The following is a 27,136-nucleotide window of genomic DNA, read 5'->3' as shown; positions in this document are numbered from 1 at the left end:
GACTAAATTTTGAATTGTACTGACACACCAAAAAAGTGTAAATACCAGCAGATGTTTTTTGTTGCACAACAACCTCATTGACATTGTGGACAAGAAGTTTCGTGAGAGGTTTGTAAGTGCGTGCAAAGGCCGAAGAACATCACCAGCATTGTGGTTTGAGCTCTATCTATCACAAGACCACTTTCCACTTCATGCAAACAGTGTTAGAGACCTCTAACATTCAGGTAAGTTTATATGGTTTAGTTTTTACTCTTCTCTTGCCATCTCTGGTAGCCACAACTTCCTTCTGATCTCAGAGGCAGAGGCATGTGCATTTGCTACAGTGCAAGTTTTATTTAGTTACATATATATAGACTAATATATATATATATCTGCCTAGTTTGGATCAGATCAGTCTTGGTGCACTAAAATATAGGCAGATTAATATGTCCCCTAATAATTGTTTTTTAATTGTTCGGCCTCTGTGTTCTGCAGTTGCTGGGTTATAGAGTTGTATTTCACATAATTTGTAACTTGTTGCTTTCCAAGGATTAGAGCGAGTGGATTAATTTCTTCTGAAATGTATACATTTAACATTTCAGGGTATATACTTTATTGTTGGTTAATTTATTTGAAAATTGCTAAAATCATATAACAAATAAAAAAAAAACTCTAAAGAAAGATTACAAAATGAGAGGAAAATGATTCTAAGGTAAGTAAAGATGATAATCTGTTGACATGGTTGGTTTTGTTTATTAGTCACAATCACTGTACATTGTGCTTTAGTACATTTCCATGAGAATGTCAAGTTAAGCATGTATATAACACAAATTATGTACAAATAACATATTTACAAATATTTTTAAATAAAAGTGTGAGCCTTTTTATCTCTGTAAATAGACAACTTCCATAATGTGCCCTTATGTTGCACAATTTCTGATGACATGATCTATATAGTCCTTAAGTTTGTAACATCCAAACCCTCCAGAGACGAACATTTGGATTGATGACTACGGTCTTTTTTGTCAGTCTGAGATGTTTGTGGACTGCAGCTCTGCTCATATTCCTGCAAGATCTTCACCACATCCTTGTGACCGAACTGCATGGCATCATCCCGAGGAATATTTCCCCACCTGAATTAGATATATGAGATTAATTATGACCAAATGGATGGAGCTGAAGGTAAATGTATAAAAAACCATGGAACTGTACCGGTCTTTCACAAAAGGGTTGACTTTGCAGGCCTGTGTCAGAAATAGCACGACATCCGCGTGACCTAAAACAACAGACACAAGCAAAATTGAGTTTATAATCAAATAAACCATATTTAGCACTAAAAGATACTTAAATGTTTACAGAAAATGATTCTACCTTCTGCAGCAGCTACGTGGAGAGGAGTACGAGAGTCATAGTCCTTCAACTCCATATTCATGGATGAGAGGGAAAACCTGATGGACGAAAAGAGAGACTAGTGATATACATTTCAGTAGAGCTCAAATTTTGAGGCAAAACAAAGATGTTGTGAACTGAATAAACTGACCTTCTCAGAGCTGAGACATCTCCACTGTGAGCTGCAAACATCAGATTCACCACCGACTTGTTCTACAACAGATTTGGTGCGTTCATTACTGGATCTAATAACCCGACTAAAACATAGCTTAATGTTGGACATTCTCACAATCTTTTGGTTTTTAATGTTGTAGTTTAGTTCATTTGGTTGTAATGTTCAAATGTAAGGTTTACCCTGTCATCACCAGACTGTCTGCGAGGGTCCTGCTTCTTCAAAAAGTGCCTCAGATTGTCGTAGTTGTGGAAGTTGAATAAAGACACCAATTCCTAATTACAGAAGGGTTACAAAATCAAGTTATTTATACTAAACATATGGTCTTGAATTAAAAATATGGCGATAAATCAACAGGACGATAACAGAAACACCTGACAGAAGTGGATTCCACGGACGCTGTTTCCTATTTTGTCCACAGGGGGTGACCAACACATGATGCCCATCACGTTTGGCACCACCAGAAGAACTGCACCTGACACACCAGACTTGGCAGGTAATCCAACCTGACACATATCAAAAACTTTATTCATACAAAGATATAGATATACACTCATATTACTTATGAATGGGAGAAAATGCAACTGGCTATATAGTGGAAAAAATTCCTGATGTTTCAGGATTTCCCCATTCAAATACATAGGACTTGGATGCCCAAAATAGCTGCCCAAGGTGTTGCAAATATGGCAGCCGAGTAAACAGACTTTCCGGCAAGTTTTACTACAACACAAATTAAAAAAAATAAAAAATAAATCAACAATATTCTACTACAAGCTATTAGAAAAGTCTTTAATGTCATATTGTTTGGATGCTCTCTATCTCTCTCATACTACATATATATATATATAAAACAAACTATTAAACTTATTACATTTCTAATTGTCAAAGCAACATTTGTCATTTTCATGTAGTTTAACTTAATATACTATAAAATGACTAAAACTGAAAAAATATATGGACATTAAAAAACAATGTCTAATAAAATGGCAAAAATAAATGAAAATTGAAAATATAAAATTGTATGAATTTTAAATATAAATAAAAAATATAATAGTATCTAAATGATAGTAAAATAACTTAAGATTGCACACTTAAATTTACTTTTAAATAAGCATTTTTTTTAAATAAGTAATTTTAAATAAGCAACTAGATTGCAAATCATATAATTTACACCCAGACTAGGTATGAATTTACTCACATGGAAAGCGAACTGTCCCGAATAGTCGTACATCCCGCAGGAGTGCATGAGGCTGAGCGTGTTTCGTACGGCTTCTGTGCTCAAAACCTTCTCTCCTGTGATTGGACAGATGCCTCCGTTAGCCAGCGTGGCGGCCATCACACTGCCGGACTCACACGTGACCTCTATTGAGCACAGCTGTGAGGGGCAGAGAGGAAATTCTGTCTGGATTGTCAGAGATTATTTAACGTCTATTTAATTTAACTGATTAAAACAGGTGAAGAATTACCTGGAAATAAAAGTCCAGTGCGTCGATCATATCCGCCCCTTCAGGAAAACACTGTAAGGAAGGACATCACAGTTGCTTTTGTGGACAATTAACAACATCTTGATAGTTTTCTTCTATAAAACAATGTTCACTGAAGCACAAACCTTCTTCTCTTTTAGGTAGTATCCTATTGCATAGTTTCTGTCTCCTGTCTCCTTCTCTGACTGGAATCTGTTCAAATGAAATCAAATGGAAGTCAATAGCAATGAAATTGTGTGCAAAACAAGTGTAAAATGCCAAAGTGAAAGACATACGTTGCGTTGCTGAAGCCCACATATTCTCTGCCTGTCATTTTCTTCACAAACTCCATCACCTGAGAAGAAAACCCAACAAAAATGATTTCTTTGTAGAGACGCTATTAGTCAAATAAAGAGTCTGATATCACAATCACATCCCATTTTTGGGATAAAGGCAATATATATACACTCAAAAAGCAATATTTTCAAGGAAAAATGACTTGGGTAAATAACTCATTTCAGTCTTTTAATAAAACATAGGTAGTGTATGACTATAATACATCTAAAATCTGTATGCAGTACTTTCGTCGCCTTGAAGATAAAAAGCCAAATAAACATTGTTCCTTTAATGAAGTAAATTATCCTAGAGGTTGTGAACAACATGAGTGTTTTTTAAATGACATTTAAAATGTCAGCATCCGACAGGAATGTATAACTTACATAGTCAAACTTCTCCGCCTTGTTGACACCTGGCTGGAGAGAACGAGAAGAGGAACAGTAAAATTTACCAGCGTGAGACTTTTGCGTATTCTGGCTTGTGCTGGAGAACCTAGGAAGCACAGATCACATACATTTGGTCTAAATGGCACTTTTAATAGCCTGGATTCAGTCCAGACCAGTAACAGTTCTGCTTATAGCTTCACAAGGTCAGGCACTACAAAACAACACATGTACTGTAGCAGATGCACAGTGTCTGTCCGCACAGATCTGAAATTCTGGGTCAAAGGTCTGTTAGCTCAAATGAATTCTTGGCCCGGCCCGCATGTCAATACATGTGCATATATCAGAGTTTGTTTTGGAGATGTTGATTATCAGACAAGTAAATACTGCAAACACAGACCTACCTGACACTAAACTCCACGGTGAAAGTGCAGGTTTATATTTACCTTGATAAGTGAACTGATGACGATCGCTCCAGCGTTGACCATGGGATTGTGAGGTTTATCTAAGAACAGAAAACCAGCATCAGCTCACAGATTATTACATTTAATGTGATTTTATTTATTGATTTCATTTTGCAAGAAGCACAGAAACAAAATGCTTCAAAAGAAATTATAAGTTATTCTTTAAGAGTTATTTCTCTCCATTTATTCTCATTGCTGTCTAGCAGAAACAAGATATAAAAGAAATCTCATTTGTAAGTTCTTTCTTATGGACAGTGTTGGGTGAGTAACTAACTAATTTGACTAATATGAACTAACAGCAATACCTTACACTCTAAAAAATGCTGGTCTAAAAACAATTCAAGTTGGGTTAAATGTGGACAAACCCAGCGTTTGGGTTGTTTTGACCCAGCAGTTGGGTCAAATGTTTGACCAACCTGCTGGGCAGTTTTATTTAACCCAACTATTGTCTGAAAATGGCTTAAAAAGAATTTAATATAGGCTGGAAATTAAAAATCAGACACATAATTACTAGAGGCAACAGTAATAACAAAGACTATAGAATAACACAAGACATCTCACTTGTATTGTTTTGAATGGGAGAAAATGTAACGCGCAATATGGCGGAATAAGTCCCGCCTTCTAAATAAGAGCCAATCGCCGACTGGTAAAGTCATCGCGTCACTTCAGCGGCCGTTAGAATCACCGGTTTCTATAGAAACAGTCAGACTCGCGCCTCCAAAGAGACGCGCATTTAGGTCTGCGCATGCGCATTAGCTTGATCCAGCCTGAAAAATACAGTTTTTTTGTCATGATTCAAGCATTTAGAAACTAAATTTATGAGCCGGTTGTTGTTAGATTTCATTAGTGATTTCAAATATGAAATTTAATCGTAAGGTTGGCGAACAGTTTTGGAGAATTTGATGTTTCCCCATTCAAAGAGATTGCATGATGCCCAGGGTGCCCGAGAGGCGTTTCAAAGATGGCCGCCGAGTGAAATGACTTGTCTGAAAGGGACTTTGGTAATAATCAAAAGGTGAACATTTATAAATTAGCAATTTAATAAATGTTCATTATTTAATTATTATTTATTAAACGTATTATAACTGTTAATTTCAAATCTTTTTTTAGTTCATTTTAAGTGAGCAATACAGTGATTTTTAAACAATAGTTGAGTTAAATAAAAATACCCAGCAGGTTGGGTCAAACATTTAACTCAACCGCAGGGTCAAAACAACCCACTCGCTGGGTTTGTCTTTTTTAACCCAGCTTGGGTTATTTTTAACCCAGCATTTTAGTGTACACTCTAAAAAATGCTGGGTTAAAAACAACCCAAGTTGGGTTGAAAATGGACAAACCCAGCGAGTGGGTTGTTTTAACCCAACTGTAGGGTTAAATGTTTGCCCAACCTGCTGGGTAGTTTTATTTAACCTAACTATTGTTTGAAAATGACTATATGGCTGACTTAAAATGAATCTAAAATGAAATTAAAATGTTCATTTATTAAACATATTAATAAATGTTAATTTTCAAGATATTTTGGGTTCATTTTAAGTAAGCAATACTGTAATTTTTAAACAATAGTTGAGTTAAGTAAAACTACCCAGCAGGTTGGGCAAACATTTAACCCATCTGCTGGGTTAAAACAACCCAATTGCTGGGTTTGTCCCTTTTCAACCCAACTTGGGTTGTTTTTAGCGTGTAGTTAAAAATAGAGTTGTTCGTTGTTTGTTCATGTTAGTTCACAGTGCATTAACTAATACAACTCTTGATTTTAATAATGTGTTAGTAAACATTAAAATTAACATTAACTGAAATAATCAAGGCTGTAGAAGTATTGTTCCTTCTAAATTCATGTTAACTAAAGAAGTTAACTAATGTAAACTAATTAAACCTTGTTGCATTACATCCAACATGTTCCTCTATTTTCTATATCTATTGTATTTTGCTCAACATCAAGAGCACCTGTAAGTTGTTTATATGATAATCTATGACATTTCCTCACCAACCTTCATCATCCAGGGAGAGTTTGTTGAATTTGAATCCGCTGGGCTCTTTCCCCACATAGTGATGCACTCGCTCGGTGCCGTGCTCGTGTACAGCGATGGCGTATTCCAGCGGCTTCACGCACGACTGCAAGCAGAACGGCAGCTTTGTGTCTCCCACTGAGTGCCTGAAATTCAAAGAGGTGATGTGAAAATCATCACTTCATATTATAGAACAGTAGAGGCAGCTTTATCTGTTTACCTTTGGCCATCCACTGTGCAGAGAGAGACGCCCCAAAGATCAGGACTAAACTTGGTTAGATGGGGAATGTACTTTGCAACCTGGAAAAGATTTGAAGTGAGTTCATCTATACAAATAAGAGAAAATTAAAATGATTAAAAATACAGTTCCCACCTGTCCATCATGTTGCAGTTTTGATGTGTGGTAAATATGATTGATGACACCCGCAAATGCCTCAAATTCAGGAATGATAAACTTCCGTCTGAAAGCGAGACTCAGCAGAACTATGTTTCCACCGACACACCTGTCACAATGAAGAAACGTTCACAACTAGAACTTTGTCTGACTAAATATTCCTCTTTTTTCACAGATATTTTTTGTCTGAGTTTGCCGAAAAGAAAATGTACTCACTTTCGGAACAGCTCACGGTCCATCATGACTTCACCGGTCGATTCCTGGATAGCTTTGCGAATCTTTTCCATGCAGTCGCGCAATCTGGGGTCAGAGGTCAGAAGGCCGGTGCTTTTCACTGCCTGTTAGGGAAAATACTGTTCTGTAATTTCACAATAATTCTGTTTACTTTGTGTAGTGCCTTGAATTAGTCATGCAAACTTTATTTGAACAGTAATGTTTATCAAAATTACTCTAAATATACAATAAGAAAAAAGAAAAGAAATGCTGGCAAATGTAAGACTTATCTAATTCAAAGTTAATCAAATGTCATTTATACTATACTGGGGGTGTTTACTGACCTTGTGTATAAATTACACAACCCATGACAGCAGTTCCACAAAGTCTAGGTAAGTGTGTGTGTGTGTGTTTTACCTCAGCCCTCCCATGACCGAATCAGATTTCAGAGGGAACATGTAAGTGGGTTGATAGTAACTGAGCGCATAACATGCAACTGAGTCAATGTGTGAAGCAACTCCCAGCTGTTGCCCATATACAGAGATGTTGTTCAGTTAGCAGACTCCAACAACTGCTAGTGCAAAGATTTTAATCCAGATACATCTTTATTGGATATGATTCAGTGTGTGTCAATGAAAGAACTTACAGCAATGAAATGAGATACAGGAATTTTCTCCGCTCCTTCAGTTATATTGTAGAAAAGCATGTCCTCCAGTCCAGAGAATATACTTTTATTGGTCATATTTCTGCTTTAATGAAATAAGATTAGGCCTCCAACAACTATTAATTGTACTAATTAGTTGTTGTTGTTTTTTTTAATCAAACATTTAAGTTAGGTAATAACAATAATCATATTGTTATTCATTATAAAAGTGACTCACGTTTTCGATTTAGGTTCATCCACAGATGCAGGAGCGATGAATTCACTGCTTGCCTGAATCCGCGAAGTTAAATTGAACGACCTCTTCGTCACTTTCTGACACACTGAGCTACTTTTAACCGAGTCTTTCGCCAGTAAACCAATAACTCCAACATTAGGCATTCGTAGGGTCCTTAAAGAGATCATTTTCCAGTATCTTATAAGAGAAAATCTCAGATTTGAAGCGTAAATGGTGGATTCAAACTAGTCCGTGTCGCACATAACGGTCTCAAAGTCGCGTGCGGCTGGTTTGTTTTGAGTCGCGTCAACAGGTGCGCGAGGAATCCGGTGAGCGGCAGGAGCACTTTATCAACACTGACGTCTCCTGAAAGTTCACTGTCACAGATAACTGGATAACTTTCACTGTTAAAACACCGAGGGCTGAAGTCATCCCATGTCATACTGAGACAGCACTTTTTGAGATGTTTGCAAGCGTAGTTTAATACTCTACAATGATCTACTGAGGTAAAAAAAAAAAAAAAAGCTACGTTACTTCAACTCATCTGACAACTATTCTGTAAAAAAGATACGGCATTAAATAATATAAATGTATAATATATTAAGTAAATGTATCATATTTAATGTTTATTTTTTACATTTGCAACTGGAAGAGCGATGACGAGACAAAAAAGAAATTGAAACAATCTACTGGGGTAGCCTGAGTGTTCCCGCGCTTTTCACTGATAACGTTTTTAACGGTCAAATCCTGCAGTTTTTATATTTTCATTTATATATATATATATATATATATATATATATATATATATATATATATATATATAAAGAAAAAATGTATATTTATAACACTTTACATTGTATTATATTACCTTTTCATCAAATTACAAAAAAATAAATAAAAAATAGTTATGGAAGTGACGGTAAAATTACATCTTTATCTCTTCTAATGCCGTTATCAGTTACTCCCTATTTTTTCCCTCTTTTTGAAAGTTGTGAAAACACACAAAAAATATATATATATATTTGAAGTCTCTCATTCACTGCTATAAAAGTTAACCCAACTATGATGACTTCTGCTTCTGAGAAACCCAGAAATGTGAAAAGGGTCTATTTTAGCCAAACAAGAATCACATCACGGATAACAGTTTAATGATTTCTTTGTCATGGGACGAACTGTTTAATGAATATGAATGTTCTTGCTTGTAAGAAATATTTGTTGATATTTGTTGGAATTAAATTGTTTCCAACTGACCTTAGGATATGATTTCTGTCCTATTGGGGGGGGGGGGGGGTCAGAGCCCTAAAATGTTTTAACTAGAACCAGCAAACCATTTTGTTTTAAGCTGTTCTTTCTGGGAAGAGATTGGTGCACAGATGACAATACACCGAAAAAATTATTATAACGTTTATTAAATTATTTTTATACAGTTTGCCTGCAAATAAAATATCCATAATGTGGCAGGTCAAGCAATCTCTGACAGTTTCATACAAAATATATAATGCCAAAAGTCAAAGTCACTGTGGCACTCTAGCAACACATACAGCCAATGACCAACAGGCACAAATTGGTGGTGCATTTTCAAGGCAACTTAAGACAAATGTCACTTAGGCAAGAACATGCCAATGAGAAATAAGATAAAGGGCTTGGTGTGGAGATACACTACTGGTCAAAAGTTTGGAATAATTTAAGATTAGAGCGTACATAGAGCATCTTCCAGTGTATCAGAAGGGAACCAATGGTAAGAGTTAAAAGATTCTGGCCTAAAATTACCTTTAATCACACACCAAATCTAGACACATTTTGCTGGCTTTGGCAACACCAGCTTCAGCGCAATATCTACAAAACAAGCAGGCATATAAGACAAGGGGATCCACAAGAGCTTGGCATCCCAGCCTGCACTGTAGCGTGTTCGTGGGTGGACGGCCAGCAGGGCGTGTTCCATGCAGTTGGTCACTTTACTGAGGTCGGAGTCGCATATGGTGTTCATGATCAACCTCTGGATCTTGATGTCTGGAGAGACAAAGAGTGTCTAAATGGACTATATTTGAGAAAATGGTAGTCGTTGGTATAAAAAACATACATTTATCCAAGTATTTGTCTCCGTAACTCTCCTTCACTTCAGGGGTCAGTTGGTTCCAGAGGCGATGAAGTTCCCTCTCGATGGGCTCCAAGCTGGTCACCTGCGTCTTGAAGAAACCAGGTTCGATGATGCACACATTGACACCAAAATTCTGGATGTCCCTCCTGAAATGACATGAAAAAAAGTTTCTTGAAAGTAGTTGTGGCATCAAAGATAAAACAATTTCACAAGTTCACACTTACATGTAATTAGATAGAGTAAAGGTGATACATATTTGGTGTGCTGTCCAGGGGGAGGGCCCCAAGCTTGGAATTTTGGCCTGAACCCAGAGTTGTGATAAAAATAGTTAGAACTAAGCAAGGAGGTAGTGTAGTGGAGGGATGCTGATAAAATGTCAATGAACAGAGGTAAGTCAGCTCAGGCCCGTCGCCAAAATGCTTCACATAACTACTTGTCTAGAATCAGTTTTATCCGTAATATTAGCATATTGGCGAAACATTTTTGGCAAATGATCCAGTCATATCTGTGTTTGCGCTCTGAAGAACAAGGCTTTACAACATATTTTTTCAGCGTTGAACAATGTAGCCAATCACATCTGTTGATTTCTTGAACGCAATGACCAATCAGTTTAAGCTAGTGTTGAACAAAAACTCTGGCGTTTTGAGTGGTGAGTGGATTCGGAGTTCTGCACGCTGGCAAATACTGTATTCTCTCATCATAATAAACAATTATGTAAATAAGAGATTCATTGTGCAGTCAGAAAATTCATAGTTAACGCATTATTACACAACATGGAACTTGAAACACAATTAAGCTATATTTATAAATGACTATCACTCGAAGAGCTGCTGCCTTCAACTATTTTAATGGTGAGTACACTCAAAGTCTTTGTTACACATCAATATGCTACAGATGTAGACTACATATTTGTATTGCTATTTAGTATGTATCATTTTTATTATTGTGTTGTTTGAGGAATTAAAAAGCTTTTGTGCCTTGTGTTTGCAAACATAGGCATAATGCAAAAGGCTTTAGGTTTTAGTGTAGTTTGGTCTAATTAGGATGGACTATCTTGTGTTTTGGTGTTAATATAGAACTTCTGTTTCATTAATAATTAATATGGGATGTTATTATTTTGGTGAAATTTTGTTTCTTAGATCATAAAAATGTGTGCCCCCCATTCTATATGTTCAGGCAACGGCCCTGAGTCTGCTGTATATATAGTTGATTAACTGAATGCGCTCCTCTCATGTTAATTAGGTTAATTATCTGAACGTGCTCCTACCGAACTTTGTTAATAAAACACCATTTGTTTTTATCTCAGACCTTTCATTGGCTATGGTTTCATCCAAAGGTGCAAATTTAGATTATGCGCAAAAAATGAATATTGCATAAAACTTTTCAGATTACCATTTCATGTGTTCAAGACAACAAAATCGTTACTTCATGGAAAACTGGAGCAAAATATCTGCAATGAAAATCCCATTGTAGCCCAATGTACCCAACAATTTTGATGACAGACTTTGGCTCAGGCATTTCAGAATTATTCAGTGCTGTGCACTGAAATTGGTCCACTGTCACATTATTTTTTGTTGCGCATTGAGGGATTTATTCAGTAAATATGTTTCCATCATAGTTTATGTGCATTTCTTCTTATTGGATACAAAATCTCCCACCTCAGTTGAGCTTAGAATGCACATCTTGGCTTTTCCATCTAGTGTTTCTTTATGTGATATCCCAAAATTTGTATAAACATAGGTTTTGAAGTGTAATACCTGAGACAGTCGGAGAAGCTCTCCACTGCGAACTTCGAGATGCAATAACCACCGCCATTAGCTGCCACTCTACCCAACACTGACGCCACGTTCACCACTCTTCCACGGGCCTTTTTCACAAGAGGGAAGAAGTTCATGGTCATCTCGATCGTCCCAGTCATGTTGACTTTGAGCGTGCTTTCAAAATCTTCGATTTTCATCCACTCAGATGGTCCCATTGGAAGAGAACGTCCGGCATTGTTCACCAAACCCCAAAGTCCTGGAAAATTTGGAACAAAGATGTCAAACTTGTTTCTAAAACATTTATATCGAAGTCTGAAACACACCTTTATCTCCAACTTCTTGTTTGGTCCATTCCACAGCCTTCTGAATGCTGGCTGTGCTGGTCACGTCCAAGATGCAGGTCTTCAGGAAAGGTCCCGTCGCCCTCTTCAGATCATCAGCACCCTTTTCCGTGAGACACCCGGCTAGAACGCGGAAACCACGTTTGTCCAGGCGTTTACACAGTAGGTGTCCGAAACCAGAGTCACAACCGGTCACAAAGACGTGCTTCTCTGAGACCCTGGTAATCTCAAGGTTGTCCCGGTAGAACCACACCAGAACCCACAACAGCACAAACGCACCCAAGCCGCACGTCCATGAACAATCGCTACTGTGAGCACACATAATATAAAAATAATACATAGGAAATTTCAACATATTCTTTATAATTTTGTTGATTTATTTGCTTGTGTTTTGATAGTATTGTAGTCAGACACGTTCTTACCAGAAGTACTCAAGCATCGTTTCTGCCTCCTGAGTGATTCTGTGAAGATGTTTTGTAAACAATTGCTTTTTGGTAGAATGCCAGTGACGTAAAAGATAAAAAACACATAACAGTGCAGATTTAATTAGTGCAGGAAGCGTCAGGGTGCAGTTCCTTTAATCACCACAATCGGCACCATAATCAAACAGAGAACATACAGTTCAAAAAGGTATTGTAAACATAACATATAGGATGATAATAAAATTGTTCCTAAAATGTTCAGAATATTTTATTAGTATAAAATATGGCTAATTTGTTCGTACGAATCTTTACTTCCACATCCTTTTCTGTCAACTTGATGATCGTAAAACCATATATCAATGAATGTAAATCTGGTAAAACATTTGCACAAACCAGTTTGAGCTGATTAACTACTACAAAAACTACATTCTTTCAATTCATCCCACAAAACAATTTACAAATAGTAAGACTTCTATGTTAAAATGATGTAACATGGTTTTTGGAGGCTCACTGAATGCTATTGACCCGTGTTTTCCAGAGCACATGAGAAATCTTGAGATAAGGCTCTTATGAAACAAAGGGAGACTTTGGAATCAGCATAGAGGTTTAGAGAATGCGGAGATCCGTACGAAAAAATGGAAAATCCAGCACCACAGAAGCACTTTAAGCTTCTCACAATGCAAAACCTATTAGCTTCAGAGACTATTTATCAAAGAGAAAGGCTGAGGACTCATCTGTGCGCTATGACACAACCAACAGGACAATACCAACCATAGAGAAGACTTAAGCTTCTCTTCGCATCATGCTTTGAGAAATGTACGCTAATTAATTAGCAAACAGACAGGGCTTTTATCAGTTAATAACAATTGTAAATGTGCTTTCTGATATTAAAGGCACACAATATATTTTACAATTAGTTCTCAGATAAATTGTTTATAACATGAAATTGCTGAAAAAAAAAAAATATATTAACTAAAACTTCCAAACCAATTACACCATATAAAAAAATGAAACTGAAGTCCTATATAGAAATGACTGTTCTTGACATAAATCACGACATTATATAATTACTCCAGTTAACCTGATTAATAATTCAAAATGAATACCTTTCACATGTTCTTTAGGAAAAATGTTTAGTTTGGAATTTTAAAAGAGAATTACTTTAAAAGTTACTTTACTTTAATAGCCAATTACTTTACTTTTTCTCTAAACTAATACTTGCGTCACCTTTAAATGAATGCTAATTCACATCTGATTGTTAAAAACATCCATTGAAAAAAGAAAAAAGAAGTAACTGTGCTATCAGTTAAAGCAATCAGTTCTCAGACTTACCTTTTCCCTTCTTGGCTCTGGAGCTGGAGGTCCTGAACGCGTTTGGTGAGTGATCTGGAGTGGGTCTGCGTCTGAGATTTATCCCTAAAGCTGATCCTCTAAGACAGGGCCACAATTTCTAATCTCCAATCTCAGTGTATTGCTGTTTGGCCATTTTTGTGTGCTTGTGTAAGTGTGATCCCTAAATAGCAGGGCTGGGAGGAACTTTTAAGGAGAATCATGCCAATTCAAATTATTTTTAGGATGATTGAATTTGTTTTTGGGTGGTTGACAGGAAATTTCAAGCAATGACAGGAGCGTCCGTTGATGTGACATTGTGACATTTTTGTTTGTGACAGCTTTAAACAATTTCTATTTTTGTTCAGATATTATCGATGATGATTTTATGACCTTGTATCAGTCGAGACAGAAAATTTGTACTTACAAAAAATAATATAAATTAAATAAAAAGAATATTAATACTCAATATATAAATTCATTTAAATATTAAATTATATATTTTTGTAATTTTAATATTAAAAAAGCATAACTATTTAAATGCAAAAAATAGCTAAAAATAATAAAAAATATGTATTTGTATGTCTGTCGGTCTCTCTCTCTCTCTAACTTTATATGCCTAATATTCACAGTAAAAATTGTTTTGAAGACCTGACACTATTGGAAAATCAAGCTAAAATCATATGCAGTTCTATAGGGCAAATGTGTGAAATCTGGCATGTTGTGGATTGTAAACAGCCAAACTTTGCTCTAAAGTTTTGTGGTTTTACATTTAACCTTTTCTCCTTACATAAATAAAGTTAATCCTATAAGGCTGATTGTAGAAATGTGGATTATGTAGCGTCACACTGCATGCCTGACTTAAAATGTGTTAAGCAAAAATTAGCAAACTGTGAAATCCCACAGAAACGTATAAAATCTATTTTAGCTCACTTTTACGTCTATAAAAGAACAGGGCAAGTTTGTAACCCTGGTACTTTACGTTCATTTCTGAGGCTGAATGGAAAACGCTTGCCAAATGTTAGTCAAAACGGAACATTTGAACAAAAAGCAGGGAAGAGAATCTGAAGAGGTGAATCCCAAAACTTTGGAGGGTAAAATGTGATCTTAAATGCAATAACATGCTCCAATGCGGGAGTTATAGCACAACAGTTTTTTTTTTATTACGCAAGCACATTGATATATAAAACAAAAATAAAAATGAACCGAATTGTACACAAACAGCTACACCAGCAGTTCTTCACTAGAATAAACGAGACACAAATGTCTCAAATAACAGTGTCCAAGTTTCTCCAACAGTTGGAGGAAAAGCCTCAAGAGTTTTAGTCCATTTTGGACCATCAGAGTCCATCCGCTCATGAGGACGCGGGCTGAAGCGGGCCTTTATGCACGTACTCTAGAGCTGTAGCAATCGTCCGCATGTCCATCTCGATACTTCGTGCCCAGTTCTCCACATCTCCGATTTCCTGTAAAAGGTCATGAAACCAGCAAATTTCACTTCAGAGAAACTCACTGCAACACTAAATTGTGAAAAACGAAAATCCCTATATGAATAAGCCTGCGTACTTTTAAGGCCTGGTTGAAGTTCTCCACCATGCTGATCCACTGGGCCGTCTGCTTGGCAAACTGACTGGCCTGAACCTGCAGCGTCTTCACCTCATGGTCCAGCTTGCGCTGATTGACGTAGGCCTGCGCCACCCTGGGAGGAGATTCTTAGATATTACAATGTCTTAAAAGGTGCGGACACATTTACTGTTGTTTGGCTAAAATCCACAGCAGAAAAAATAAAGTAATTCCAATAGGAACATGCGTGATGGAGAGTTTCGCCACAATGACCAACAGTAAGCTGATTGGTTTGAAAGTGACTTCTGTGTGAGCTGTGATTTATACGTCTCTTTCACATTAAACATTTTGTGTACAAGTGTAGACTTCTTAAAGGGATAGTTCACCCAAAAATGAAAATTTGATGTTTATCTGCTTACCCCCAGTGCATCCAAGATGTAGGTGACTTTTTTTCTTCAGTCGAAACCAAATTATGATTTTTAACTGCAACCGCTGCCGTCTGTCAGTCAAATAATAGCAGTAGATGGGAACTTCAACTATAACAGTAAATAAAACTTGCTAAGACAAATCCAAATTAAACCCTGCGGCTCGTGACGACACATTAATGTCCTAAGACACGAAACGATCGGTTTGTGCGAGAAACCAAACATTATTTATATAATTTTTACCTCTAATACACCACTATGTCCAACTTCGTTCAGCTTCCTGTTAGTGAAGTCAAAAAACGCGTTCTGAAGACGGAAGTGATGTCTCGCCCATATACTTCAATGAGCGCGAGACATCACTTCCGTTGTCAGAGCGCGATCAGACCTCACTAACCGGAAGCTGAATGAAGTTGGACATAGTGGTGTATTAGAAGTAAAAAAATACATAAATACTGTTTGGTTTCTCGCACAAACCGATCGTTTCGTGTCTTAGGACATTAATGTGTCGTCACGAGCCGCAGGGTTTAATTTGGATTTGTCTATGGAAGTTTTTTCGACTCTTATTGTTCAAGTTCCCAATCACTGCTATTGTTTGACTGACAGACGGCAGCGGTTGCAGTTAAAAATCATAATTTGCGTTCGACTGAAGAAAAAAAGTCCTCTACATCTTGGATGCACTGGGGGTAAGCAGATAAACATCAAATTTTAATTTTTGGGTGAACTATCCCTTTAAGGTCTACACTTCTTCCTTAATTACCATAATTAAAAAAAGTGTTTAAGTCCTCATAACTCTGTATGTGTAGTCACAACTCCAACTTTGTGACTGTTGTACCATGTGACTTATTGATAGTGTTGCTAAAGAAATGCATAATTACATACATTACAACTATGACATTTAATTCTCATCTCTTCAGTACTCATCAGTGTTGCCAAGTCTGCATTTTTCCCACGGAATTGGGCTACTTTAACACTGTTGGCACTGGTTGAAGCGACCCCAAATAATATGATATTTGGCTCCTGGAATGAGAATTTTACCAGGGGAACCCCTCCGAAAATGCAGATTTTACCCCAGAACGTGGTTTTTACTGGAGGACCCCCCTGAATTGGGCGATTGGGCTAGTTTTGAGTAGCAATTGGGCGGGTTTTGTTGTGAAAACCTGGCAACCTCATCTCATCTCATAATTACAAAAGCATAAACACAGCATTTATGTTCAAGTCATGTTGGAAAGATAGTATTTATGCACATGAACACCATCACAAAGTTGTAAATATGAGTGGAAAGCTCTGGATTTTCTTTAAGCCTCGAGTTCACAAGTTGGGGGCGTCTCAGTGAGAAACATGTATTTACAGGTATTTTGCAGTGACATATTCAGGCTTTTTCATTTAGCACAAAATCAGCTGAAAATATAATTGCATTGTAATATACTAAAATAATAACCTATTTAATAACAATATAATATGTAACGATAACGTTTACAATGGCTTTAATTAAAAACGTAGAAAAAAAACCCTAATGCACATTCTTTGTTCTTCATTTTCTAGAAGTAGAGTTAAAAACCATGCAGTATTTGTGTGTAGTTAATTAATAGAAGGTATGTCGCCATCTTGCTCTGACAAAAGTGACGTGAAAGCACAGGGTGTCATTAAAAAGGACTTCTCAGGACATGAACATACTATAAATACACGTGTTCATTCCAGCCTCGTTTGCATAAATTCGGCTGTTGCAAGAATAATGCTCTGTTGCATCCGATCGTGCAGTTGTAAGCTGCTTTTACAAAGTTTCCTCATAACGTCGACACAACGACTTGGATTATGACCACAGTGATCACATGAACTGGCAGTATAATCCCGTGCATTATAACAGCTTTACAAACATATAAAATGTATCCGACTCACCCTACATTTAGATGATCCACCAGGGCTTCTGTCAAACATGTTGCAGCTGCTATGGCCTCTCGTCTCCGTCTTTCTGTATAGTATACAAGTATTTTATCACATGAGCAAGCAAGTATTGCATGACACTATCTAACAATATAGGGATAGTTCACCCAAAAATTTATATTCTGTCATCATTTACTCTCTCTCAAGTTGTTCAGAACCTGTATGAATTTCTTTTCTTCTGAGGAACACAAAAGATATTTTGAAGAATGTTGGCATCCAAACAGTCGATGGACGCCACTGACTTCATATATATTATACATAAACATATATATATATATATATATATATATATAATATTATTCATACAGGTTTGGAACAACTTGAGAGAGAGTAAATGATGAATTTTTGGGTGAACTATCCCTTTAATGTATGATTTATTTTTTAACAAAGTGAAGTTTTATCATTTATTTCTTTATTTTATTAATTTGCATGTGTTTCGGTAACAATTTATTAGCAATTTATTTTATGTGTACTTTTTACTGCATTGCATATAAGTATTTTAATGCAATATAAATCAAATTATTAAAAGCATTTAAATTTAAAGTTATTAAATAAAATTAAATAAACGTACATATTTACTTACTTTCATTTTTTGTTCTTATATATAGTCATCCATGACCATATATAGTATAAGCGTTAAAATAAACTGAATGAATGCAGGACAGGATTTACGGATCAAGTGAGCATTAATTAATCGCCCATCTTTTCTTAAATACATTTAATAGGCCTACTTTTTAATTATATCACAGGGCCTGTAAACTGCAGCTAGTCGGTAAAGAAGCACATACCTTGTAACTCTTTCCGTTCGTTTTGTTTCGCTTGGTGTTCTTTTAATAAACGGGAGAGCATTCTGCCTATTTAATGTAAGAGAAAATAAAACAAAAATGCTGATTTGATTCAGAGAGAAGTCAGGATTCTATAAATGTTTTGGCAATCACTGGACTCACATGACAAGCAGCTCTGAAAACATACGGAAAGCACGGATAGACAAAATGCATGAGAGTATTTTTAAAATTACATTTCAAAATAAAAGTTCTTTAAACTAATAAATAAAATAAAAATTATAGAGTCCTAACTGACAGACTAGCTTCGACTACCCTTGAATGAGTGATAAAAACGTTTAAAATAAAATGTATTTATATTTATTTAAATCATAAAACGTGTACGTCATTTAAATATTTGTATTGTTTAATGAGCGTGTCTCTCTTTGTGCGTTACAGTCAGTTTCTAGGAGGCAGGGCTAAAACATCTAAAAAATGTGTTCATTTTAATGTTAATAAATTTTTATGTGTTTTTATTTTTGTATTATTTTATACTTTTATTTTGAATGGTTGCTAGGAAGCCGACTTCTTCGTGAGACAGTCTTGAAAATACAACTCCCATAATCCTTCACTCGCGTAAACAGCAACCAGATGAAACTACAGCTGGAGCTTCAGAACCGATTCACATGAAATGACACAAAAGAGACTCCGAGGTCCCGGTTCGGTTCGGCGGAACGCACTGATATAAAACCCTTGAGATGAGTAAAACAGACCGGAGAGACAGAAGCTTTTCATTTGTCATGCGTTTATACAGCTAACGCGGGCCTGAATGAGATGATGTGGCCTTTAAGTTAGCTGTCCGGCTAAAGCAAAAGCTCATCAGCTGCTCGCAGTGCATTCAGATAAAATGATGTGAACCCGGGGAAAGAGACAAGACATTAGCGACAGGATGAATCTGAAGAGGTCACGGAGTGTCGGAGCTTCTTCCTCGCTCAATGGACTGGGAAAACAAGGTGTGTTTTATTGAAGTGTGTTTATTTATGACAAGCTTTTACTACTTCACTTTAACTGTCGATAAAAGAGGAACACATTTTAGAGGTTCGATATATTATGGAAATTTGGAAACGGATAAATGTATGTGTGTGTGTGTATATATATATATATATATATATATATATATATATATATATATATATATATATATATATAATGTATGTGTCATCTATCTGTCTAATAGATATATAAATAACACATTTTATGTATTTATGTGTATATATAGCTGTCTATATAGTTATATATCTATCTATAATTTTCTTTGGGTGTGGGAATAATTCATTTCTGCCTCATAATCTTTTAAATATATTTAATAGTTTTTCTGTGGGAGTGTCCTGTGACTTATCTTTTGTATTTACAGGTGTTGTGCTCATTATTTCATATCTTAAGCACCTATTCACAACATTATTAAAATATTTTCAGAATATGTTAATCAATAGACACCCGTGTGGCATAATAAACTATGCAACTGTTTTACTAATGCAAACTGCTTCATATGTTTGGGACGTGAGTGTATTTTGTGTGCCAGACTAAAATATTTCCCATTCAAGCCTTTTAATCTTACTGTCCCTCTGGGAACGGCTGTTGTGACAAAAGGACTTGTGCAAAAGAAGGGGAAAGGGGAAAGATTTTAGTCAATGTGTTCATTTCCAGTAAACCCGTCTGCTGGAGCACAGTTAGACAGTGCTGTAGGAGGTAGAGCAGTGTTCAGGTGCTGACTCCAGTGATCATGTTGGCAGATGGCGAGTCCAGGCGGAAGAGGAAGATGGCGGAGATCACGCAGGCCCTTAACATGACGCCGGTGGACGTGGCCGCTCTGAGGCGAATGGCCATCAGTGAAGGAGGTCTGCTGACCGATGAGATCCGCCGTCAGGTGTGGCCGAGGCTGCTCAACGTGTCTGTGGAAAACATACCTGAGGAACTAGGTAAGACCGACATGAAATCCAAGGGAATTCACTTTCTGAAAGCCTTGCAGGTGTAAATCTAGTTTTCATCTTCAGAGACGGTCGATCGAGACAATAACAAGGACTTCAACCAAGTGCTTCTGGACGTTCAGAGATCCCTCAGACGCTTCCCTCCAGGTGAGCAGAACGGACCTGAGCTTTTTCTTCTGGATCTGCAGCTGGTCTCTGTCCATGTCTAAGCTGCTTTCTGTCTTTAATGGACGCAGGGATGCCAGATGAGCAGCGGGAAGGACTTCAGGAGGAGCTGATTGATATTATTCTGCGGGTGCTCGTGAAAAACCCTCAGCTGCACTACTATCAGGGTTACCATGACATCGTGGTGACCTTCCTGCTGGTGCTCGGGGAACGACTCGCCACTGCCCTGGTGGAGAAACTCTCCACTCACCATCTCAGGTGGGCCAAGAACATGAGAGAATCCGGTGTCTGGGACATTTTGCCACAGAAACACAGACAAAAAGGAATAGTTTTATATGAAGAATTCCATTGATAAAGCCTCTAAATTCCATCTGAATTTTTCTTCTAAAATGATCATTTTTATCAGGCTCCTATGTTTAGCTTCAGTTATTTCATTTTAACAGCAATGAAAAGGACTTATTGATTGCCATTAAAGTGAAATCACTGAGCCTAAACATAGGAGCCTGATAAAAATGATCACTTTAGAAGAAAATTTCATATGGAAAATTTCACGAATTATTATTATTTTATTTTATTTTTTTTTTTTGCATTTTGACATTGTTCAATATAATCACGTGCAATTCCCTTCAACCCAAATCTCATTCTCAAAAGATAGTCAAACAAAAATGTATTCAGACACCTTGAACATTTCATTCATTATTACAGTTTATTCACTATAGTTTACAAAATGGTAATAAAATATGACAAGATTTAAGAGTTAAACTGTCAGGAAAAAGTTTCTTAATTATGTCAGATAACACTTAAGCAAAACATGGTCAGGTCAAAATGTATGAATAATTTTTGGTTCCAAATTTTTATCAATTTTACTGCTAGTCCACTGTATGAATAATTTTTGGGTATAATATGTCACAGTTTACTTTATTTTGCTATCCTCACTTACATAAATGAACTAAAAATATAGAAAAAATTATATCTAGTGTCTGAATACTTTTGGTTTGACTGTATATTGTTTAATTATTCTTAAATATAATCTACAAATAATTTACATATCTTTGTTATTATTTAAATGTTAAATTATATATATGTTTATTTACATATTTATTTTATTTATACACTTTTTTTATGTTAAAGATAATTAAGGGCAGTTCCCTCCAACAAAAAAAAATCTCATTCCCATCACTGTAATGTAAAAAATATATTATCATTAATCAAATTATTATTAAATCAAATTGAATTATATTCAATATTATTTACATTTTCAATTAAATATTTATCTTTCATTTATGTTAAAGATAATCAAGCTCATTTCCCTCCAACAAAAAATCTCATTCTCAGTGAAAAATATATTATTATTGTTTAATTATTACTTATATACATCTTTTTATTTATACATTTTTTTTGTATGTGCCCTAATTTATGAAGAAAATAAAGGGAATAAAATATTTAATTTCTTCAGTTATTTCAGGTACTGTAAGGTCAAAACATCATCTTTAAATTATTATTTTGTTTTAATGTCCAAGTAGATATTTTTCATCCATCTATCTTACATTACAGGGACTTTATGGACCCCACTATGGACAACACCAAACACATCCTGAACTACCTGATGCCCATCATCGAGCGAGTCAACCCTGAAGTGTATGACTTCATGCAGCAGTGAGTATACGCCCCTTTTTGTTTGATTTGTATGTTTGTTTTGTATGTTTGTGTAAAACACAATGGCTTGATTGTTTTTTTTGTTTGTTTTTCTTCCTGTTTGGTCATCATTATGTAACATTAAAAACATCTCCTGAAATGACGGATGTTCTTTATTTACTTGGGCAGTTTGAGATAAGCGTCTTTATTTTATCAACAGAGCTGAAGTCGGCACCATTTTTGCCCTCAGCTGGCTCATCACCTGGTTCGGACACGTGCTGTCAGATTTCCGCCATGTGGTCCGGTTGTACGATTTCTTCCTGGCCTGCCATCCCCTCATGCCTATATACTTTGCTGCTGTGGTATGTTTCCATTTGCTTTTTTCCCCCATCTTTGTCTTCATCAAAAGCATCTTCTGAAAGTCTCTGGTTTCTGATATTCAGCAGAAGTGGGTCAGCAGTTTTACTGCAGCCGCAATAGCAGCTATTTTTAGGCCCGAATCAGGCTGTGTTGTCGAGTCTGAATAAATAATTGACACATTCTCTCATGTCGTGACTATTTGTCTCTTGAACAATAAAGTACTTTGTTCCAAACCTGCAGTCTCCATAAACATCCAAACATGGAGTTTTGATGTTTGCTAATTAAATACAAATAGATTTATAGAGTGAATTTCACCCTAAAAAAAAAAAAAAAAAAATCTTAACCATTCTTAGCACCATTAAAGATCATTGTGCATTGTGACATGAATTTGATTATTATTTCATTACTAATTTTCCTGTCAATTGTCAGTAGCCTAAAAAAACAAAACAAAAAAAAAACATTATATAAATTTTCTTGACTGTAAAGGGCAGAAAAAAAGTCTTCTCAATACCTTAACATAAAATAGGATATGATTTTATAGTTTAAAAAAGCATTGTCATTACCATAACATTAACAACATATTATTTAATATTTTAAAAAATCTCATTGTGATTACTGTAGCATAAAATGTGACATTATTTAATGTTTAAAAAATATCTGTCATTACCATAATACAAATATAGATATTTAATATAAAAAACGAATTGTCATTACCATAATGTAGAGATTATTAATAATTAATAATAATATTATGATATTATTAGATAATATTAATAATGTTAAAAAAACATTATTACCATAATGCAAAAAATGTAATTGTCATTACCATCGCATAAAAAGGATACTATTTAATATTTTTAAAAATATGTGTCATTACGGTAATACAAACAAAATATCATTGTCATTACCAAGCCATGCAATTAGATATGATTTAATATATTTTTTAAAAATGTAATTGCCATTACCATAACTACGGAAGAGGATTAGGGCCAAGCAATAATAAAAAAATAAAACCATCTCGAGATTAAAGTTGTTAAATTTCAAGAAAAAAGACGAAATTAAATGTTGAGAATAAACTCGTTAAATTACAAGAAAAAACTTCGTTAAATTATGAGAAAAATGTCGTTAAATTTCAAGAAAAAAGTCTAGATAAAATGTTGAATAAAGTCGTAAAATTCTGAGAACAAATTCGTTAAATTACGAGAATAAATTCTGTAATTTAATGACTTTATTCTCAACATTTTATCTCGACTTTTTTTCTCAATTTAACGACATTTTTCTCATAATTTAATGACTTTATTCTCAACATTTTATCTCGACTTTTTTTCTCGAAATTTAACGACATTTTTCTCATAATTTAATGACTTTATTCTCAACATTTTATCTCGACTTTTTTCGAAATTTAACGAGTTTTTTTCTCGTAATATAACAAGTTTATTCTCAACATTTTATCTCAACTTTTTTCTCGAAATTTAAGTGATGGTTTTATTTTTTATTATTGCTTGGCTCTAATCCTCTTCCGTACATAGCATTAAATGGGATACTATTTAATATTTAACAAAATATTTGTCATTACCGTAATACAAAAAAAAATCTCAATGTCATTACCATGCCATAAAATTAGATATTATTTAATATTTAAAAAATGTTATTGCCATAGTAATTTAATATTGTAAAAAATTCATTTTTCTTAACATAATTTAAAAAACAAAAATGTGTTATTAAAAATGTTTAGAGTAAGCTATATTAATACTACCATTAAAAGCCAGGCAGAAATGTCGTCCTTGTGTCTTGTGTAATTTGTGCTGCTTGTTTTCTTTCTGCAGATCGTGTTGCATCGAGAGGAGGAGGTGTTGGACTGTGAGTGTGACATGGCCATGATGCACCATCTCCTGTCTCGTATCCCAGAGGACCTGCCGTACGAGACGCTGATCAGCCGCGCGGGAGATCTGTTCGTTCAGTTTCCTCCATCTGAGCTGGCCAGAGAGCGCAGTCAGCAGTGAGTCTATCTGCCTTGCTCTGAAGGGTTTTCTCACAACAAAAATGCCTCACCAACCATTCTCTTTTGTCCAGAACCGCCGTCTCCACCTTCAAAGACTTTGAGTTGGCGTCGACTCAGCAGCGTCCAGACACAGTGCTCAGGCGGAGACGGATAGAGCAGCAGCAGCGCACCCTGGAGGCCCAGCGCAGCACGGTAGCGGTCGTCCAACCCACGGCACGACGCTTCATGCGGCTGGCGGTCATGGGTTTGACTGTAGCGTTGGGGGCCGCAGCTTTGGCCGTGGTAAACTCTGCCCTGGAATGGGCTCCTAAGCTAGACTTACTCTTCCCGTGAAGGAGCCAATCAACAGCACAGTTTCTCAATTTGAGGACTTTATTTTTTTTTTTTATATTTATACTTGTGAACAAGTCAGACTAATGAATAAAATATTGTGCTTATGGTTATTCTAATTGAACAAGCTTTTTTCCCCAGAGTCTAAAGTGAAACGATAAAAACGTTTCCAGGATCTATTGAGGACAAGCGTCAGTCCTTGTGTCGAGATGAATGTACAGTAGAGGTATGTACACTCCACAGCTCATTCATGAAACACGATCCGAGCGGATTTTTGTGTAAATCATCTGGAGAAACATTCTCTTTGAGTCTTTTTACATAAGGATGCTTTTACGAATAATTGAAATTCATGTGCAAAACAGCATTCATTGTTCATAAAATAGTTATGTAAATTGTCACATTGAATTGAATACAATTTTGTAATTATAGTTTTTCATTTTCAGAATTCTTATACATTGTTCGTATGTTAATTGTATATACAACAATTTAGTAAGTATAGTTTTCAAAGTTAAGATACACTGATCATAAATCAGTTTTTATGAAAATTATCATTTTGAATCGAATGCAATAATCTAGTTTCATTTTGGTTCTTTTTTAGAAATATGTAAGTGTAATAATAAGTATATACATTTGAAATTTATCTATAAAAACATCGATTGTCAAGCTAATTGCAACATTCAGTTCAATGTGAAAATTTACATAAGAATAGCTTGACAAACATTGTACATTTTTGTTGTTTTTGTACATGAATTTCAAAACAAATGCTCTTAAACTATCATGGTTATATAAATTGTCACATTCGCTTAAATGTGACAGCTCTGTCAACTTACATACGTTGTTTTACATGTGAATTTCAAAACACTCACTTAAACTATCATTACATTGTTGAATTCAATTCAGTGACAATTTACATAAAAATTGTTTTATGCTTTTAAAACAAAAGCGAGGCATAATTGCTAAATTGTTGCATTCAATTCAATGCAAAAATTATATAAGAATGATTTCATGAGTACGTAATAGTTTAAGATAATTTTACTACATTCATGTACTGCTCATAATACACTTTTTAAGTAAACTGACTGAAATGAATGCAACAATTTAGTAATGATAATTTTAGTTTTTTGTTTTAAAATTCCTGTACAAAATAATATTATAATATTCATGTATACATTGTTCATTAAACAATTTTTACGTAAATTTTCAGACTGAATTTACTGCAACAATTTACATAAAAATGCTTTTATGAATTATGTACATAATAGTTTAAAGGAGTTTTTGTTTTGAAATTCATCTATAAAACATTCACATTTGTGAAACAATTTTTCTGTAAAATGTCAAAGTGAACAGTTCACGCAATTATGCATTTATGATTGTTGTACAAGTCCTTTGTAAAGTCATTCTTATGCAAATTAATAAAAATGGCTTTACAAATTATTTATGCAGAAATTTTCTTAACTTGTGTTTCATGATTGAGCTGCCATGTGTTTTATTTATAAACAACAACAACAAAACTAATATACTGTATTGAGACCAAACTATTTTTAGAACCCCTGTTTGTAGAATTGGCGGTTTAATTTAATTGGTTCAGGTCCCCTTATGGGTGGGATCTAATTCATGTGTATGTAATATCTTGGATAAGATACGATTATAAAACAGCAGTGAACAAAAACTCTTTTTTTTTTATTATTATATTCATGTTTTTGAAGTTAATTTTTTTTCCACTACATTTCAGTTTTTTCTTCTCCAAATCACCTTAATTGCAGTATTTTTTGTGTCACAAGTGCTAATTTTAGTACATAATGTGCAGTTTTCATGAATCTCTGAGCTGGAATTGAAACCACTTCTAAGTAACTTCAGCTGATCCACAAACTTGAGATATCTTGATTCTGGAGTGTGTAAATGGTGAACGTGAAAAACTTAAAAGTAGTTTCTGTAATTTAACTCCAGATCAGTGTTGAATCATGGCACATTGTTGTTTTTATTGTTTAAATGCTGTTCACGACTGATTGTTTCCACTAAACAACATCTTCTAAGCTTAAAGTAATATTCAAGTGCATATTTTTCTATTATTCTTATATTGCTTGGTTGAAAACGACCTTGAATCATGATTTATTAAAATAACTTGCTGCCATCCACACAATACTACTGTTTATGACAACATAATCACTGCTTTGATTTTGCATTAATTTTGCACTAAAGAATATGCTTCCTTCTTATTTTTTGCACTTTGAGAGATTGTTATAAGTTGTCTCTGGTTCACTCAAGTTAATGTCTCACATTTGATCATGTTGCTAAATATGTTTAAATAAAAAGAAAAGTAAAATGATCTGTGTAAAAGA

At 35.1% G+C, this 27,136-nt stretch overlaps 4 protein-coding genes across 5 annotated transcripts; 1 reads left to right on the top strand and 3 right to left on the bottom strand.

Annotated features, from left to right (window-relative positions):
* Nucleotides 1–698: 698 nt before the first annotated feature.
* gls2b (glutaminase 2b (liver, mitochondrial)) lies at nt 699–8,112 on the bottom strand. 2 transcript variants are annotated; one of them, XM_067396465.1, is made up of 18 exons: nt 7,681–8,112; nt 7,446–7,548; nt 6,803–6,924; nt 6,566–6,695; nt 6,413–6,492; nt 6,175–6,338; nt 4,169–4,227; nt 3,723–3,755; nt 3,300–3,358; nt 3,150–3,216; nt 3,007–3,057; nt 2,739–2,915; nt 1,915–2,046; nt 1,723–1,815; nt 1,520–1,581; nt 1,351–1,427; nt 1,192–1,255; nt 699–1,112 (listed from the first exon to the last, which is right to left on the bottom strand). In XM_067396465.1, exons 1-18 carry the CDS (start codon nt 7,863–7,865, stop codon nt 929–931), a joined length of 1,842 nt encoding a protein of 613 aa, XP_067252566.1. In that variant the 5' UTR covers nt 7,866–8,112; the 3' UTR covers nt 699–928. The 2 variants fall into 2 exon arrangements, with proteins under 2 accessions (XP_067252566.1, XP_067252567.1); XM_067396466.1 differs by having other exon boundaries at nt 7,446–7,545; nt 7,681–8,111.
* Nucleotides 8,113–9,120: 1,008 nt separating this feature from the next.
* Nucleotides 9,121–12,604, bottom strand: rdh5 (retinol dehydrogenase 5 (11-cis/9-cis)). The gene is made up of 4 exons (XM_067396474.1): nt 11,859–12,604; nt 11,533–11,791; nt 9,758–9,921; nt 9,121–9,687 (listed from the first exon to the last, which is right to left on the bottom strand). The coding sequence occupies exons 1-4, from the start codon at nt 12,229–12,231 to the stop codon at nt 9,467–9,469; spliced, it is 1,017 nt and encodes a 338-aa protein (XP_067252575.1). The 5' UTR covers nt 12,232–12,604; the 3' UTR covers nt 9,121–9,466.
* A 2,148-nt stretch (nt 12,605–14,752) lies between these two features.
* Nucleotides 14,753–18,519, bottom strand: bloc1s1 (biogenesis of lysosomal organelles complex-1, subunit 1). Its single transcript, XM_067398812.1, has 5 exons — nt 18,504–18,519; nt 18,345–18,410; nt 17,512–17,584; nt 15,194–15,326; nt 14,753–15,093 (listed from the first exon to the last, which is right to left on the bottom strand). Exons 2-5 carry the CDS (start codon nt 18,403–18,405, stop codon nt 14,983–14,985), a joined length of 378 nt encoding a protein of 125 aa, XP_067254913.1. The 5' UTR covers nt 18,406–18,410; nt 18,504–18,519; the 3' UTR covers nt 14,753–14,982.
* A 175-nt stretch (nt 18,520–18,694) lies between these two features.
* On the top strand, nt 18,695–27,123 carry tbc1d20 (TBC1 domain family, member 20). Its single transcript, XM_067396469.1, has 8 exons — nt 18,695–19,330; nt 20,111–20,296; nt 20,372–20,452; nt 20,542–20,728; nt 22,025–22,126; nt 22,326–22,467; nt 24,292–24,464; nt 24,539–27,123. The coding sequence occupies exons 1-8, from the start codon at nt 19,267–19,269 to the stop codon at nt 24,798–24,800; spliced, it is 1,197 nt and encodes a 398-aa protein (XP_067252570.1). The 5' UTR covers nt 18,695–19,266; the 3' UTR covers nt 24,801–27,123.
* Nucleotides 27,124–27,136: the final 13 nt, after the last annotated feature.

The sequence above is a fragment of the Chanodichthys erythropterus genome, chromosome 10, assembly GCF_024489055.1.
Source record: "Chanodichthys erythropterus isolate Z2021 chromosome 10, ASM2448905v1, whole genome shotgun sequence".
NCBI classification, from domain to species: Eukaryota; Metazoa; Chordata; class Actinopteri; order Cypriniformes; family Xenocyprididae; genus Chanodichthys; species Chanodichthys erythropterus.
This window is presented reverse-complemented; position numbering and strand designations above follow the sequence as displayed.

Coding starts and splice junctions, on each gene's coding strand:
- gls2b (XM_067396465.1), bottom strand. CDS start 7,865: ATGATCTCTTTAAGGACCCTACGAATGCCTAATGTTGGAGTTATTGGT. Junction 6,339..6,412: donor TGCACAGTGGATGGCCAAAG/GTAAACAGATAA, acceptor TTTGAATTTCAG/GCACTCAGTGGGAGACACAA. Junction 2,916..3,006: donor CACTGGACTTTTATTTCCAG/GTAATTCTTCAC, acceptor TGCCCCTCACAG/CTGTGCTCAATAGAGGTCAC.
- rdh5 (XM_067396474.1), bottom strand. CDS start 12,231: ATGTTGAAATTTCCTATGTATTATTTTTATATTATGTGTGCTCACAGT. Junction 11,792..11,858: donor ACAAGAAGTTGGAGATAAAG/GTGTGTTTCAGA, acceptor CAAATTTTCCAG/GACTTTGGGGTTTGGTGAAC. Junction 9,922..11,532: donor AGCTTCTCCGACTGTCTCAG/GTATTACACTTC, acceptor ATGTCATTTCAG/GAGGGACATCCAGAATTTTG.
- bloc1s1 (XM_067398812.1), bottom strand. CDS start 18,405: ATGCTCTCCCGTTTATTAAAAGAACACCAAGCGAAACAAAACGAACGG. Junction 15,327..17,511: donor GTGGATCATCTAAATGTAGG/GTGAGTCGGATA, acceptor ATCTCCTCCCAG/GGTGGCGCAGGCCTACGTCA. Junction 15,094..15,193: donor ACTTCAACCAGGCCTTAAAA/GTACGCAGGCTT, acceptor GACCTTTTACAG/GAAATCGGAGATGTGGAGAA.
- tbc1d20 (XM_067396469.1), top strand. CDS start 19,267: ATGAATCTGAAGAGGTCACGGAGTGTCGGAGCTTCTTCCTCGCTCAAT. Junction 20,297..20,371: donor AAACATACCTGAGGAACTAG/GTAAGACCGACA, acceptor TTTCATCTTCAG/AGACGGTCGATCGAGACAAT. Junction 22,468..24,291: donor CTATATACTTTGCTGCTGTG/GTATGTTTCCAT, acceptor TTCTTTCTGCAG/ATCGTGTTGCATCGAGAGGA.